Genomic DNA, 16,653 nt, shown 5'->3' on the forward strand with positions numbered 1-16,653 from the left:
ACAAACCGCGCTACCATTAAAATGTGTTTCGTTAGGTTGCTACTTGCAGACGAAGTCGCGAGCCATCACTCTGCGATATGGTGTTAGTAAAAAAAAGTATGCCAAATGTACACGTGGTAGAGGGCGATACAGAGACAAAACCAGTTGTTCAAACTTGGCAATGAACGCACGTGGCGTTGATGAGAAAGTGAACTCTACGTTTCGGTGGAGACGGTCGGCAGTTCCGCGTAGTGGGATTTTACAAAAGCCATTTTGAATTTTTATATTGGGTCGCCGAATGGCGCGCTAGTCGGTCGCGCGCGCCGGCACTGTGAACGAATACGAAGTAGAGTAGTCTGAAGTGAATAGAGGGAAACCACTAACGTGCCCATACATTCCGCACACCGCGTGATAAGTTTCGATCGCAGCCGGCATAAAGTGACATAAATCCCATAATTTTCCGCGTTTAAACTTATTTTTATGAACGATAACTACCATTTTTAACTTTAAATAATTTTATTAAGTAACAAAATTATACGACCTAAGCTCCAGTGACTTGTGTTGAATATTTTAACCTAGCTCGGTAGGAAGTACAAGACGAATATAACAACGTTAAATATATTACAGTTTGCCTTTTATCAGCGGCGTTGTGGTCAACAGAATCGGCAGGACGCGGCTTTATCGGCCCATGGAGTTACGGTGTACCAACACACGTGGTGATTCTCATCGAGTGATGCAATGTTTGCCTGACGGAGGCTCATAGTTTTGGTAACTTTACGTTATGACTTACAGCCATGTGCTTGAAGTGCCTGTACACTTTATGATCTAGACTTTTGTAAAGTTTGTATAGTAATAGTGTTTTGACAGTTGAAATTAAAAGACATTAAAGATGGCTAAAGTGTCGGCTGCAGAGGGACTGACTCCGAAGGTGATGGAAGTGGGGTCGAGGGAAGATGGTGATAAGGAGTCTAATGGGGGAGTCCGGTTGAAGAAGGAGCTAGGATTGATGAACGGTGTGGCGATCATCGTGGGAGTGATCGTCGGATCGGGGATCTTCGTGTCTCCGAACTACGCGCTGAAGTATGCGGGCTCGAAGGGAATGGCCCTTATAGTCTGGGTACTCTCAGGGTTCCTCTCTATGATTGGCGCGCTCTGCTACGCGGAGCTAGGTAAGTGCTGATTTATCATGCACAGTACTACCTTATCGGCTTTCATTAACGCAGTTTTCACCGTTGGTTCTAATTTACACATTCCTCATCGAGAACGCACGATTGATTTATGACTAAAGATAACAATGTTGTTCGAGAAACTATTAATATGTATTTAAAAGCCACACTGATTAGTTTCTAATTATTTTAAATGGGAAGCTTATAAATAAACAATCGCAGTTGTTTTGTTTGTTATAGACCCTCGTGGGGGAGCCGCTATATGAGCAATACGCACAGTATAAATAATATTGGACCAGTGCAGTAGATCCAGTCTACTCATTTCATCAGTTTACCTGCCTAACTTATGATCTAAAAGTCTTATGTGCTTACATAATAATAATTCATCGAGAAAGTAGGTAGGTAGGTTATTAAATGCAAGGATGTAGGATTATTGCTTTTCTTACCTTCTTTTAAAGGAAAACCTATCTTGTCTGTCTATCTTACCATTATTTATTTTATGCTTTTGCGTGTATGAAATAGCAACCAACAGACGTTGCAACTTACCTAATTCCGTAAAAAGTCGGTTAAGAAAATATAACCCGAGTTACCTACCTATGATTCCTTATTCTATGCTACAGGGCTCACAGTTATTATAACTATCATCATCATCATCAGCCGTAGGGTAGAAATCGTATAGGACACTAATCACGGGACTGAAGCCCAGACGAAGAATCTAAAGAAATATAAAGGAATAAAAAACTTCTAGCCTTGTTTATTTTGTACTTAGTTGTAAGTTGTAAAGACCCGAAAAGGTAAATCCGGTGCACACACTATACACAAACACTGCATGAAGTGTTTATAACGTTAAACAAAATGGATGCACTGTCGTTAAGACGTAACTTGTGTTAACATTATGAAGGTGATACCAACTTCGTTGCTGCCTTGAGACTGATGAAAACAAAGGTCTGGAAGAGGTTCTAGAATGGTTATCTGGGAGACAACCAGAACATATAAGGAGCGATAACCTGAAGAGGCTGACATTGTTACACTACTTTACGCATTTTGCGAATCGTATTTATTATAACAGGAAAATGTGTATATAATTATTGATGTAATAAGCCAATTAAATTCCTCCCAGGAGAACAAATGTGTGATCGGGGACCAAACACCGTGATGGTTTTACATTTCCATATCGTATCTATGTAGCTTGTAATAGATATAAGCTTCAAGCTTTAACCTAATTCCAATGTTTCAAATTCAAAAATATCTTTATTCAGTAGGTAACATAGTTACAGTTTGAATCGTCAATTTCTACATAACGAACGTCTCATCCGCCTAAAACTACAGCAGCTTCTGACGACCTGTACAGCCGGGGAAAAGAAGCTGCAAGAAAAACCTCTGCTCAGAGCCCTAGACGTTCTTTAAAAAAATATATAAAAATAATAAAATATATATTCGAACAAAACGGTGATATAATACTTAATAATTGCATTTAAAAAAGAATTAGATACAGAGTTATACAGCTAGAAACCTCGGTGAGGTGTATGCTGTTTACTAGTTCATTTTGCAATAGATGTAGGTACCTCTGACTACCAATTCAAATATGGTCGCGAGCTTATGTTATATTATACAGCTAATTGATGATAGTAACAAATAGCTTTCTACTCCCGAGGGTCAAGCTTTTTTTTTGGACCTTACCTATTGTATATTTGCCGCTTATGGTATTGACAATTTGTCCGCATAAATGGGAAGCGCTGAGGGCTCTCACCCGGTACAAAATTTAGGACAACATGCCCGAGGGTGTTCAGTGGTCAAACAAGACGGCAGATGTCTAGACTACGTCTGTCGTTAAGGTCACCCTTGGACTTATTATCATTATAAGTCCGTAAGGTCGACCGATTGAATACTTACTCAAAAGTAGGTATGAATTATGTATTAAAATGTAAATTAAAACGACACCCGAAATCGTCGTCAGTTTTTAGTTTCGCTCAAGTCTAAATATACTATTTATTAATAAGTATGTCTAAACGGGAAACCTATCAGAAATACAAATAAAAACCTAACACGTAAAGGTAGCCATTGATGTACGGTCACGAGCATTAATATGTATACACTTTGGTACCATTTCACATTAACTTTTTTGACAAATTGAACTGTAAGTCTCACTAAATGTCAAATATGTTAGTGCAACAGAGTCCTAAAGTGGGTACATTATATTGCTCATGACTGTACTGTACTTAAGTATAATATACACCCAAAGCTTAGGTAAGCTAAAGCTCGGTGACTACCTGTGACTACCTACTGTTTAGATAACATAGATATAAAAAAAAATAAACATAAACAGCCTATACACGTCCCACTGCTGGGCACAGGCCTCCCCTCAATCAACCGGAGAGGGAGCATACTCCACCACGCTGCTCCACTGCGGGTTGGCGGAGGTGTTTGGACTAGTAGTAGTGTCGTTTAGATAATATACTCATTAAAATATTCAAATAGAAATAATGAGTTCTACCTAGAACTCCTTATTACTCTTTACCTACCTAAGGGTCACCAAGGGCGAAGTTTAAAGAATTATTACATCATCATCAGCCCATTAACGTCCCCACTGCTGGAGCACGGGCCTTACCTATGGATGGATAGGGAGATCGGGCCTTAAACCATCACGCGGGCCCAGTGCGGATTGATGGTTATTAACGGCTGCTAATGCAGCCGGGACCAACGGCTTAACGTGCCTTCCGAAGCACGGAAGAGGTCGAGATGAAAACTTTTTTTTTGTGGTCGCCCATCCTATGACCGGCCTTTGCGAAAGTTGCTTAACTTCAACAATCGCAGACCGAGCGCGTTTACCGCTGCGCCACTGAGCTCAACCACAAAGAATTACTTAATATTGTGGAAAGAGCCCGAGATAGAGAGGAGTGGAGAAAAGGGGAGAGGCCTTCGTCCTGCCACTACAGGTGCACATCCCACTGGTTGATGTAGGCTGACAATAATAATAAGTACCTAAGGTCCTCAAATAATGCTTGTGCATAATAATATGACTACAAACTTTAGCTATAGTTTTGATCTTAGCAATAAACTACTCTTTAGATAATACATTTATTAAAATTTCTGTTAGAGATAACAAGAAATTCCATAGTCACTGCTTACCCTGGTGGGAAATAGGCGAGATAACAAGAACTAGCACAGTTTATTGCTCTCAAATGAATAAGCGTTAGAAGATTAGTTAAGTCGCCAGGTACTTAACTGATTTTTGATTTTTGCGACTGCGCGTCTACGAAGGCAAGGTTATTGTCCTTAGACCGCACGATGACTCAATGGATATTTCTATAGCGTTTTTACGATATTTAAATGTAGGTTACGCTCTACGACTCATAATCAAGATCATTATGTTTGTACTCTTCTCGGCAAAAAATAAGTAGGCATGTAGGTACACTTATCTGTAAATACAGGTACTGTTTTCCAATTCGTTCATACTGGTCCATACCTACTAAGAAGTAGGTATTATAGAAGCGAAAGTACCTAACAGTCTCTTCATCTATCAAATTCAAAAATATCTTTATTGAGTACGTCGTATCGTATCGAACGTCTCATCCGCCTAAAACTACTGCAGCTTCTCACAACCTGTATAGCCGGGGAAAAGAAGCTGCAAGAAAAACCTCGGCATAGGACCCTAGACGTTCTTTTAAAAAAACATAAAATATTCTTATACAATTTAGTAATTTTTAAGCCTAATATCAGTTCCCAGACAGTTAATCCCATGCATTCATATCTTCTAAGTACTTAATCACTAACCTTATACTATAATAACCTTTTTACATTGTCATTACCTTTTCAAAAAAAGATTGTTACCTTCTCATACTGAATCGATTTGGATGAAAATTGGCACATTAGATCGAAACCCAGGGACGGACCTATGTCCTGTGTATGTAGGTATGGACTTAGTTTGAGTATTACCCTATGGTACTAATGGTATGGTATGGTATGGTATGGTATGGTTAGTTAATACGGCATCAGTTGGTCTCTGGGGTGAACCTAGTTTGAGTATATCCTTGATTAGTACCATAGGGTAATAAACTAAACAACAAACTAGGTTCACCCCAGAGACCAACTGATGCGGTATAAACTAAAACCACGTGATCAAAGTCTTGAGCAGAATGCTATTGTTAATATTATGATATGAAAATATCACCATTAAATATTCCATAATAAAACACGTGCTAGTCTTTCTTTCTTTATCTTATCAATGGACATCGACGCTATAAAAGTCTAAAGTGTAATCTTGTGCATGTTTCCACGACCGTACCAGCTATTTCGGAAATAACACGTTCTAACTAAACTGTCTACACTGCATGCTCTATCTAGTAGCGTCATAATCAATCATTATTTTTGATAAAAGTCTTTATTTCACACAAAGAATTTCAAATTATAGTTACATTACGTCTTAGGTGACTATACTGCACCATGCTGCACCACTACTGGTTGGTGTAGGTTAGCACACCGCGGACACTTCATACAAACAACCTTGTTTTACACAGACACTACACATTGGCGTTATCGTACACGCGTAATTGTGTGTGTGACGTATGAGGGCTGCCAATTACAATACCCAATTTAACTGTCACTATTTATTTACGAAAGAAGCTTTTATATTCATTTATTTACCACACAAATTTAAAATAAAAAGTTTTAACAATGAAGGTTCACAATATAAATAAATAGGCTTTACACTTGACTTAAAAATTCACTGGACTAGGTTATTTTTTTGTAAATTATTGATATGTTTTGATAAACAATCACCTACAAAAATAAATATTTAGAGGCGTCACGCAGGCGCGCCACATACCATCCCGCGCGCCAATGCCCTAAAGTTGCGTGGCTGAAATTGTTGTTAGCAATAAGGCCGCCTATTGTGCTTATTTTATTCGTCTGTAGATGTTCTGTGTTAATGTTTTTGTGCAATAAAGAATATTGATTGATTGGAATATAATAAAATGAAAAAATAAAATATTAAATAAAGTATAAAGTAAGAAATAGGAGAAATAAAAGGACATACATACATACATACATAAACTCACGCCCGTAATCCCTAATGGGGTGGGCAGAGCCACAAGTTATCAAAGACAACTTGCAGCCACTGTTGATACGAAGTCCAAAGATGGATATGATGAACCTTATGGTGATAAGGGATCAGCCTATCGCCCATAACATTAGTCCATCATGTTAGAGGACACAATCCCTCTGTCGGTTTAAATAAAAGGAGACGTTCTTTAAAAAAGAAACATTAAAAAAATGTTATACTATTTAGTAATTTGACTGCCTACTATTAGCTCCCAGACACTTAATCCCTTTTCTGTCTTTATTTTCTTTTTCTAATTCAGTAATTAAGTATTTACCTATTTAGACATTTTGTGTTGTGAGGGCACGGCAAAGCCAGTCCTGGCTACATAATGTTAGTTATGGTTAAACCAAGTCGGAAGTCTTCGGGCTTGAAATTTCAACGAATGACCTGTGCCCAGGTTTATCTTGCAGCTTCTTTTCTCCCATACAGTGAGAATTGTGAGAAACTGCGGTAGTTTTAGGCGGATGAGACGTAGCTATGTTACATAGTGAATAAAGATATTCTTGAATTTGAATAACATATTATTACATGAAAAATATATACCTATTAATTATATAAAATGTAATGTTTTAGTGAACGTAATATCTGTTGTGTTTGTAATAAAGTGTTTTGTATTATATTATAATTTATGATTTCAGGTACAATGATCCCGAAGTCCGGCGGTGACTACGCCTACATCGGCGAGGCATTCGGGCCGCTACCCTCATTCCTTTACCTATGGGTCGCGCTGTTCATCCTGGTACCAACCGGGAACGCCATCACAGCACTAACCTTCGCACAGAACATTCTCAAACCACTCTGGCCTGTCTGTGACCCACCAGCAGTGGCTGTACGACTTATAGCAGCTGTCGTCACGTGTAAGGAGCTTTTTTTTTTATTAATTAGCATAAAGCTTTATTGCAAACTGATGCGGGAGAGCGGAACTAGCGAGCTGGAAACAGTTTTCCCGGCTCTGTGTACAGTCATGAGCAATATAATGTACCCACTTTAGGACTCTGTCGCACTAAAATATTTGACATTTAGTGAGACTTACAGTTCAATTTGTCAAAAAAGTTAATGTGACATGGTACCAAAGTGTATACATATTAGGGTTGTTCTTCTTTTTTATCGACAATGATCTGTCCTTCGTTCTGCTTCTGATAAGTTATGTTTTAGAATTTTATTTCATGTTTTGATTGTCCAAAAATATAGTTATCTTATTATACTCAAAATACAAGCAAAATACTAATCGGTTCCTCAATTAGTTATTAACGTAGCTTGATCGTTTTTCACAAAATTATGTGACAGAGTGGTAAATTGAAATGCTGTCTCCGATGAAAAGGGCCACTCTGTCACAATATTTTTTGGAATGCGCCTGCAAAGAAAAGTATGTTACCAAGATAAAGAGAACCACTAAATAGTCCTCTACAGACACATCTTTATATGATGTTTTAAAATATTTATTGCCGTTATAATTTTAAAGATGTTAAATCCGATAAATCGAGAAAATGTCTTTTTATTGTCGATAAAAAAGAAGAACGACCCATTAATGTTCGTGACCGTACAGTGAGCAAAATAAATACACACTTAAACTTGCTCCATTAATATTTAGGTATGAGGTTAGGGTCAGTTGCTATCGTCATTGCACAGATAGTAGATACATCTCGATATGTTATCAACCCATCGCGTCGCCAATGTAAAATGGATGACGTCACTTAACAGTTGCCATAATGAGAAGTAGTCCATTTGCGAGTCGGTTGCCATAATGAGAATTAGCCCTAATGCGCCTAAATCCGATTCACGTGTAGAAGTGAAGATACTAATCAATCATGAAGTGCTAACTTCGTCTGAATTTAAAAAAAAACGCGTTAATCGATTGAATTTTTCATTCATTTACGAACATCAGAAACTCACGTTTGCACGTACAATATCTGCAACTTATCGGCTTCTACTACTTTCCAAACTAACTAACTTTCCAATTCTAAGGGCAATAATGACGTGATATTTTGGACAAAGTACAGTTATTGCAATAGGCAATTTTGTGCAAAAAGTTTTTATCAATATGTCTTTGAAACAGGTGCCGGCACTAAACTGGCTGAACTCTATTTTTGGGGGGAGCTGTTATTAATTTGCTAAACTTAAAACGTGATCTTTGTCAGTTTATATAAAAGAAGTCCGATAAAAGGTCTATGAAGCGAGGGTACTGACTTAATTCATCGTGCGATGGTTGTAAACCCACTTCTGAATACCTGAATTAAGAATATTAAGAATATTAGTCGTGAGCATTATGTTATTTACAAGACGTACCTACATTTGCATTAAGTGGAAACAAACGACTGGTGGCGTTAACCCAAATAACTTTAATTAACTAACAAAAAACGACGTAGTTTTATTTTTAGCCTTACCTTACACCGTTTGAACTGTTTATAAGTAGATTTCAAAAGTAAAGATTGGTTCTTTCTATCATAAAACTAGACTTACGACCTTAAGGTTTTTTTTGTAAGTACTTCTCTTCTTCTATCGTGTGGGTTGTGAGGTGGAGTACTAACCTCATCAACCCTGGTGTCAGGGTTACTATTAAACCGCCAAAGGCCCCTGACATGGCTCATGTAACGACTACTTACTTTTTTTGTACTTACATTCGATACATGTACAACGTATTTCTGACCTAAATTATTTAAACGTAATGAAGCACTTTCCTAGGTACATTCCTCAAAATCAATATAGATGGCGGTGTAAAGTTTTATAGATAGATAGATAAAAACATTTATTTGGTCTACAGACACACACCAAAAAAAACCAATCCAATCCAATTTCATGAAAAACAGACATATTAGATATGCATTTTTCATCTTTGTTTTTGGGAATAAATCATGACCCTTTTTAGTAATAAAATACATCACATCTTCCACCCATTATTATTCTGATCAAAATAAAGAGAAGCGATTTAGGTAGCAAGATAATTCTAAATATAACGTGATCAAAATATTAAGCAACAATTGTTTTTATATATGCTTCTGCCAGTAAGTACATTGTATTTTTGAGTAATTTGAGTATTTTGAGAAAATAGGTAATTATCACGTTAAAACTGAACAAACGCCATTTTATGCCATCAGATTCTGGTAGACCAATACCTATTGTTTTTGGTGAAAGACACCTGGAAAATCCCTCATTTCTCGCTGGCTTTCAAAAACTCGAGAATAAAAATGCCAAACATGAAGATTGGTTATCATGCAATTGTGTCGTTCGTAAGAATTTTCTTTCAAAACCTGCTCATCTTGTTCGCTTCTGAGAAAGTCGTGAAGCTCACCCGAGAGCATTCCTCACCGCTCGCTGTGCTGAAATGCAATTATTTTTTGCAAAATAAAATTACATGCCGATTGTCCATATTCTTCGAAACGGGGAACCAAACCGGTTCGTTCCTAACAATTAAATTTTGGCAAGTACCCCTACCGTGTCCGTTCCCAGAATTACAATGTAGGTACATACTCGTCAAACAGGAATTTAATTTAGTACCCAAAAAGGAATGAGAATGCAATGTTTGGGTATCAAATTCCTACCATTTTGCGCATGCTGTCTTCGAACTTATATGGGAACGTTGTACAAACATAAGTGCGTAGGTGCCTACGCGTATTTATGAAGAACTTGTATGTAATAATATATTAAAGTAACACACATAACATAGCATAAACCAAAGGGATAGGCAGACGTGTACGTATAGTATACACAATGCTCCTCGCCAGCTATGTTCCCATCCGATGTAATAGGGGCTATTGCCATTACATGGACTCAAATCCTGGAAACCACATATATTAACATATTTTAGATTTTTATCAAAATTATTTAGGTATGTTTATCTGCGTACACCATAAGTGAAAACGGCTATTTACGTATTAGTATGATAGATAACTACTAACTCTATATTCAGGTTCATCATTATCCATATTAGGTCTACCTACTTATCAAAAGTGTCTGAAAATAGTCTTCTGATTATTTATGGCTATGCTCACCGCCCGTAGAACACAGGCGTGAATTTGTATACTTACAAAACAAATTCTAGGAATTCAAACTGATCAATAGAAGTACCGTCAAGTAGACAGGTTACGCCGCCGCCATACCGTTTCGCTATTTTGATACGGTCAGTAAATCAAAACAATTGCTCATCCTCGTTAAACCGTGGTCTCCTAGAAGCCCTTAGGGGAACTGACGGCGTAGACATCTCGGTCATCAATCAGCGCTCGCCATCTGTCACTGTAAGAAGGAAATTGCGCTCCAGCCGGCATACGTATCCTTCGAACACGGGGCACGGATCTAGGGCCCTACTACCCATATTACAGAAAATAGCATTTAATAGCAAACGAAATGCTAGTTAAGGAATGGTGTTGTTCGCGTGTCATGACCCCCACTCCGCAGTGATTGTGACCGCGTCTTTATCGAGCGGTGTGACTGATTGCTCCCGACAAGGATAATGAAAACTTCCTCCCGCATCGCTCTGACACACACTCGTGCGGAATTAACTTGGCGAACACACCTCACATAAGGGCTCTCGACGTCCTCATCACACTTCGTTGAAGCAGTCAACAATCTTGCGCTAGTTTTCAATTGCTTAATATCTTCTACAATGTATGTATAACCCCTTAAGATGCTGACTGAAATTGACACTTGCTAAAGCAATGCGTAGCGTCACTCAGAAATAATTGTATTCTCGCATACGCACTAAATATCGATAGAATCTGTGGAATAGTAGGGTAAGAGCAATGAAATGTATACGGAATAGGTAATAAAATAGCACAATGTACGTAAATAATAATAACACTCGATTGGATATTAATGTTACAAACAGTCAGTAGCTAATCGTTTAGACTTTGTGAAGTTATAATTGTGGTTCTGTCATTTCAGGTTTCCTCACGGCGATCAACTGTTTTAACGTGAAATGGGTGACGCGTGTTCAAGACTCGTTTACTGCGGCGAAGATTCTCGCTTTATTGGTTACGTTTTTCGCTAGTCTGTGGTACTTATTCTCTGGACACACGGAGAACCTGGAGTCTATGATGGAGGGGTCCAACACGAGTCCTGGAGGCATCGCTATAGCATTCTACACCGGATTGTTTTCATACTCCGGCTGGAACTACCTCAACTTCGTCACGGAAGAGTTGAAGGATCCTTACAAGTAAGTATGAATATCGCTCACCCTTTCTGGCTGTGTAGGTTCTTATAATTGTAACGCCGATGTCGTCGATACCAAAATTGTCAAGGTTCTCTCATTATGTCGGTATGACATTTTTCAGTAGAGATGACTAAACTCAGACACTGTTTAAATCATCAGAGAATCAAGTTGTTCAAATAAATGCATACTTATTTATACCGATTAACATCACAGGCAAGTCGTAGAAAATGATTGCAAATGAAATCTCCGACATCTTACCCGATTTCACTTCAAATACATAAACCTCCTTGAAGCCACGCATTAACACTGATATTTCTCCGGAGTTGTTATTAAAAACTCGTTTTCTCGCTTTCCAGGAACTTGCCGAAGGCTATCTGCATATCGATGCCTGTGGTTACCCTGGTGTACGCCCTGACCAACGTTGCATACTTCGCCGTACTCACTCCATCAGAAATACTAGCCACAGACGCAGTAGCTGTTACTTTTAGCGTGAAGATACTTGGAGCTATGGCGTGGATCATGCCTCTGTTCGTAGCTCTATGTACCTTTGGGTCGCTGAATGGAGCCATCTACGCGTCTTCGAGGTTGTTCTTCGTGGGAGCGCGGAATGGACACCTGCCTCTGGCGATCTCCCTGATTGATATCAAGAGGTTGACGCCTGTGCCATCTCTTATATTTATGGTAAGTATTAGCAAATGGCGTTTCCACATACAGCGACAGCGGGAGCGTTCGCTGAGAGCCTTTAGCGCTCCCCATTTGTCCGGCAAAGTAGTTAATGCCATCTGCGGCAAATCTACAATAAGTCACGTCAGAAAAAAGGAAGCGTTCGCGCGAGGGTATCGTGAATTTATGTGTACAAAGGCAGCAAACTAACTTGAACTTTACAATAATTTCCGCCCCCAATATGCTCCTGGTACTACAACGATGGGATCGTAACTTGCGAATAGACTAGTACACTATAATATTCATATTTACACACCAATAACAAAAGTGGACGTAAATTCTCTGCCTACCCCAATAGGTTATAGTAGTAATAGACGTCATATATTTTTGTGTGCATGTGGCGTTCTCTCATGCAAAATATTCTTGTATATATTATGCAAAATAGTTTGTATATTTATAATAAATTTTAATATTTTGTTCAGGTAGGTATGTTAGTTCGAGAAACAAATGAATAAATATATCGTGTGTGGCGTAAATTCTGATTATCATAGGTATCTCTGTGATCTATAGATAAATTCGTGTAATATGTAGCATCCCGCCGTAAAACTATAAAACTTATCGTAGATAGCAGTTTGGACCTACTATAATTTATGAAGGGCTTTATTTTATTATTTTTTATCTATTTATCGATAGTTATTCTAAAAGTTAAGGATGGAACTTGTGTACCTAATTAATGTTTTCTAAGCAGTAACATCCTTGAATTGTAAAAAACATACCAAGATTTTTCTGATTTAATTATATATCACTAATAATATCATTATACTACTACTACTATCGTATGGGTTGTGAGGTGGATTACCAACCTCATTAACCCTAGTGTCAGGGTTACCATTGAGCCGCCACAGGCCCCTGACATGACTCAAAATAATAATATCATTACATCATAACATAAACTGCCTATATACGTCCCACTGCTGGGCACAGGCCTCCCCTCAATCAACCGGAGGGGGTATGGAGCATACTCCACCACGCTGCTCCATTGCGAGTTGGTGGAGGTGTTTTTACGGCTAATAGCCGGGACCAACGGCTTAACGTGCCCTCCGAAGCACGGAATCATCTTACTTTTTCGGACAATCAGTTGATTCAAGCCTGAAAAGTCCTTACCAAACAAAGGACAGTCTCACAAAGTGATTTCGACAATGTCCCCATCGGGAATCGAACCCGGACCTCCAGATCGTGAGCCTAACGCTCTAACCACTAGACCACGGAGGCTGTCAATAATATCATTATTATTATTTAATAGTCACTGTGGTCTTCTGTGTCCCGGGTTGCTTCTCAAACGGGGAGCGTCGGTTCAAGCCCGATACCGAACTTGCAGCAATTATTTATTATTTATTTACATTTCGCGACTATACAGTGCAGAAACGCCAATACGCCGTGAAACTTTTAATATAAACAATAATATAATTAGACAAATGAAACTTAAGCAATGATTTATTAGTTCACTAACACAATTTGCTCGACCATTATAGACGGCGATAATAGAAAGCTCGGTGATGTGTGGGTACTTAGTTCATCTTGCGATAGATGGACCTCTGACTATCCCAATTGGGATGTAGTCGTGAGCTTATGTTATTTAACAATGTTTTTGAATTACAAAAAATATTACGGAAGAAAAGAGCACGATAATGACTTTTGTATGAAGCTTCTCTACAGGGATGTTAACTTAAAAACTTGATCTATTTTTCTATCAAAATAGCCTCAAAATGGTTCTCCTTTATCGTGTGGGTTGTGAGGTGGATTACCAACCCCATCAACCGTGGTGTCAGGGTTACTATTGAACCGCCAAAGGCCATGACATGGCTCATGTAACGACTACTAACTTACGTCAATAAGTAGTAACCGGGACCAACGGCTTGACGCGCCTTCCCAAGCACGGATCATCTTTCTTTCGGACAATTAGGTGATCAGCCCGTAATGTAACGTGCTATAACCAAACTAGGAATCACAAAGTTATTTTCGTGATATCTCCCCACCGGTATTTGAACCCGGGACCTCTGGATCGTGAGCCCAACGCTCAAACCACTAAAATGCTTAGCTTAGTAATTGTTTTCAATTTAAATAATGTCATTTAATTATTAGATTGTTTTCAATTTAAATAATGATATTTAATATCTAATAATTAAATGACATTATTTAAATTGAAAACAATTACTAATCTAAGCATTTTATTTATTTTGTTAAGTAGGTACCCATATTTTTGCTTCTTTAATCAGAATAACACGACAATTTATCTGCCTATTATAGAGTAAGTAATTACCGTTGTTGATAAAAGGCATTGATTACACATTGTTAAATAACAACTAATTTAGAAACCCATTTTAAATAAAGAGGCGGGAGGTTCAGAACCCTAAAACATAAATAAATAATTATCACGTGTACATCGGTAAAAGAAAACATGGATGTTTTCCCGAGAAATGCGTTTCGGTGGTATGTGACCTAACCTGTATTGGGCTGGTTTTCCCTTCGCGGGTTGGAAGGTCAGACGGGCAGTCGCTTTTGTAAAGAACCTGACCTGGCAAATATTCAGACTATGTAAGCGAACCCCGTGAAACCAAGATAACGCTAGGGAGGTGATGACATTCTAACTAACATACAAAATTAACTCACGCCCCACTGGGCGCACTGGGGACAGAGTCACTACTCGGTTGGGGTGGAGCAGTTACTAGAAGATATCTACTTTTTGTAACTGTCTAATGCCAGGTCACCGCACTATTGCCTAGAAAATGTGTTATAGATATGATATAATCCCATATTTTACTCTTAAACTAGACAGAAAGGCGTAAATCTCGCTTGTAGAGTGGGCAAAGCCCTAAATCAACATTAAATAAATCACTACTAAGTTGCATAATTGATTAAATGTACAGTGCCATAATATAGTGTACGTTACTCACGCAAAAAAAAAATGGACAAAATCGCAATTCGGTATGTAAGGAAAATTGCAATAGTTTATTCTCGGTGGGGCACCTTTTTAACTTAGGCCCTGAGCCTAATAGCTACTAAGTTACGCAGCCTGGACGTAGATCTATTAAACTTAAAAGTGAGGAAGGTAGACCTAACCTAAATTTCTGTTAGACCGACGTGAAAGATATTGAGCCGTATCGCAGTCTATAATGGTCCTTATATAAATATGTAACTAATAGATTTCCTCTCCATCTTTTCAGTGCATAGCAACACTGGTAATGCTGATGGCGCCGAATGTGGAATCCCTGATCGTCTACGTCACAGCCGTGGAAGCCCTATTCATCACTTGTTCAGTGTCGGGCCTGCTATACATGCGATACACTCATCCAAAGCTGACACGGCCTATTAGAGTGAGCCTTATCCTCCCGATCGCCTTCCTCATCATCTGCACATTCCTCGTCGTATGCTCCTGCTTCGAACATCCCATGGAAGTAGGCGTGGGTGTCGCCTTCATATTCCTCGGCGTACCTGTCTACTGCGTATTCATCCTGTGGAAAAACAAACCCAAATGGCTGCAAAACGCCTGTAGTTCCTTCAATTTACTTTGCTCTAAGCTATTCTTATCTCTTCCAGAAGATCATAAAGAATTATGATCACTGTAGTCCGTGTCGATGTAAGTGATCTGATAACTATTCCAAACTTATTATTTACATTATTTATTACCACGAGCTGTGTTTTTATAGCATAATATTTTTGTCTTTATAGTAATAAATACAACTAGTGTAAGTCGACATATTGATTCCTACACACTCATAATTTTAAGCTGTACTTTAAGTATGGAAATGCATTAAATTTAATATTAAAACTACTTACTTCACTTTATTGCTGAACAATTTACCTATTACTATGCCACTATTTGTACAGGTGTTTTGTACACGTCATGTATTATATGCTCAATTACAGTTTACTTTCATAATAATCAATTGGCAAATAATGGAAATCGACCAATTGGCGTTGAGAACCGTGAATAGAACAGAATATTTACGACAAAATTAAATTACCTACATTACATATGTTTTTATAAAAAATATTTTAAATTTAAAAGCTGTGCAAGCAAAGCCCCTGTTGCAAAATAGTGCGCATTAAATCTTCAAAGCAACTTTTATCAGGAAACAATTTTAAAAGGCGTTAGTCGTGATAGTTTGAACAGCAATCAAATGCGTATCACATATTCTATGGGGTTTATAACCCCCACTACCAAAGAGGACAAATATGCCTACTAACAGTAACAATACCTACTGGGTGCTTCTTTGTTTTCTGTGGCTAACCCTATGCAGATTGTGGATAAGTCTAAAAGCCATCAACTTTTTTAAAGAGAAAGTTGCACAATCAAACTACAGTAGATAGGAGAAATAGGGCTTTTAGTCCCTGTAACTTGCCCCTTCCGTCCTGCATTGCCGTACCGACGGCTCCCGTCTCTGCCCCAGGGCAAGGGTTACGTTTTACCCCGTAGGTCTGGGTCCCTATCTGAACTCAACCACCATCTCTCTCCGGCCTAGAGGCGCTCACCCCCGCGGCAAGCCGAACAGGAATTGCCCCAGTAGTGGACGGCAGAGAAGATGACTCTGTCCCTC

General features: G+C 38.5%; 1 protein-coding gene across 2 annotated transcripts; it reads left to right on the plus strand.

The window, feature by feature from the left end:
• Positions 1-262: 262 nt before the first annotated feature.
• On the plus strand, positions 263-15,891 carry LOC126369486 (large neutral amino acids transporter small subunit 1). 2 transcript variants are annotated; one of them, XM_050013929.1, is made up of 6 exons: positions 263-530; positions 607-1,148; positions 6,885-7,103; positions 11,125-11,395; positions 11,749-12,073; positions 15,280-15,891. In XM_050013929.1, the coding sequence occupies exons 2-6, from the start codon at positions 869-871 to the stop codon at positions 15,670-15,672; spliced, it is 1,488 nt and encodes a 495-aa protein (XP_049869886.1). In that variant the 5' UTR covers positions 263-530; positions 607-868; the 3' UTR covers positions 15,673-15,891. The 2 variants fall into 2 exon arrangements, with proteins under 2 accessions (XP_049869886.1, XP_049869878.1); XM_050013921.1 differs by having other exon boundaries at positions 263-1,148.
• Positions 15,892-16,653: the final 762 nt, after the last annotated feature.

The sequence above is a fragment of the Pectinophora gossypiella genome, chromosome 1 (assembly GCF_024362695.1).
Source record: "Pectinophora gossypiella chromosome 1, ilPecGoss1.1, whole genome shotgun sequence".
In the NCBI taxonomy this organism is placed as follows: domain Eukaryota; kingdom Metazoa; phylum Arthropoda; class Insecta; order Lepidoptera; family Gelechiidae; genus Pectinophora; species Pectinophora gossypiella.

Excerpts from the sequence above, each read along its gene's own strand:
- LOC126369486 (XM_050013921.1), top strand. The coding sequence starts at position 869 with ATGGCTAAAGTGTCGGCTGCAGAGGGACTGACTCCGAAGGTGATGGAA. Across the intron at positions 1,149-6,884 it reads GCTCTGCTACGCGGAGCTAG|GTACAATGATCCCGAAGTCC; the intron begins GTAAGTGCTGAT and ends TTATGATTTCAG. Across the intron at positions 11,396-11,748 it reads GAGTTGAAGGATCCTTACAA|GAACTTGCCGAAGGCTATCT; the intron begins GTAAGTATGAAT and ends CTCGCTTTCCAG.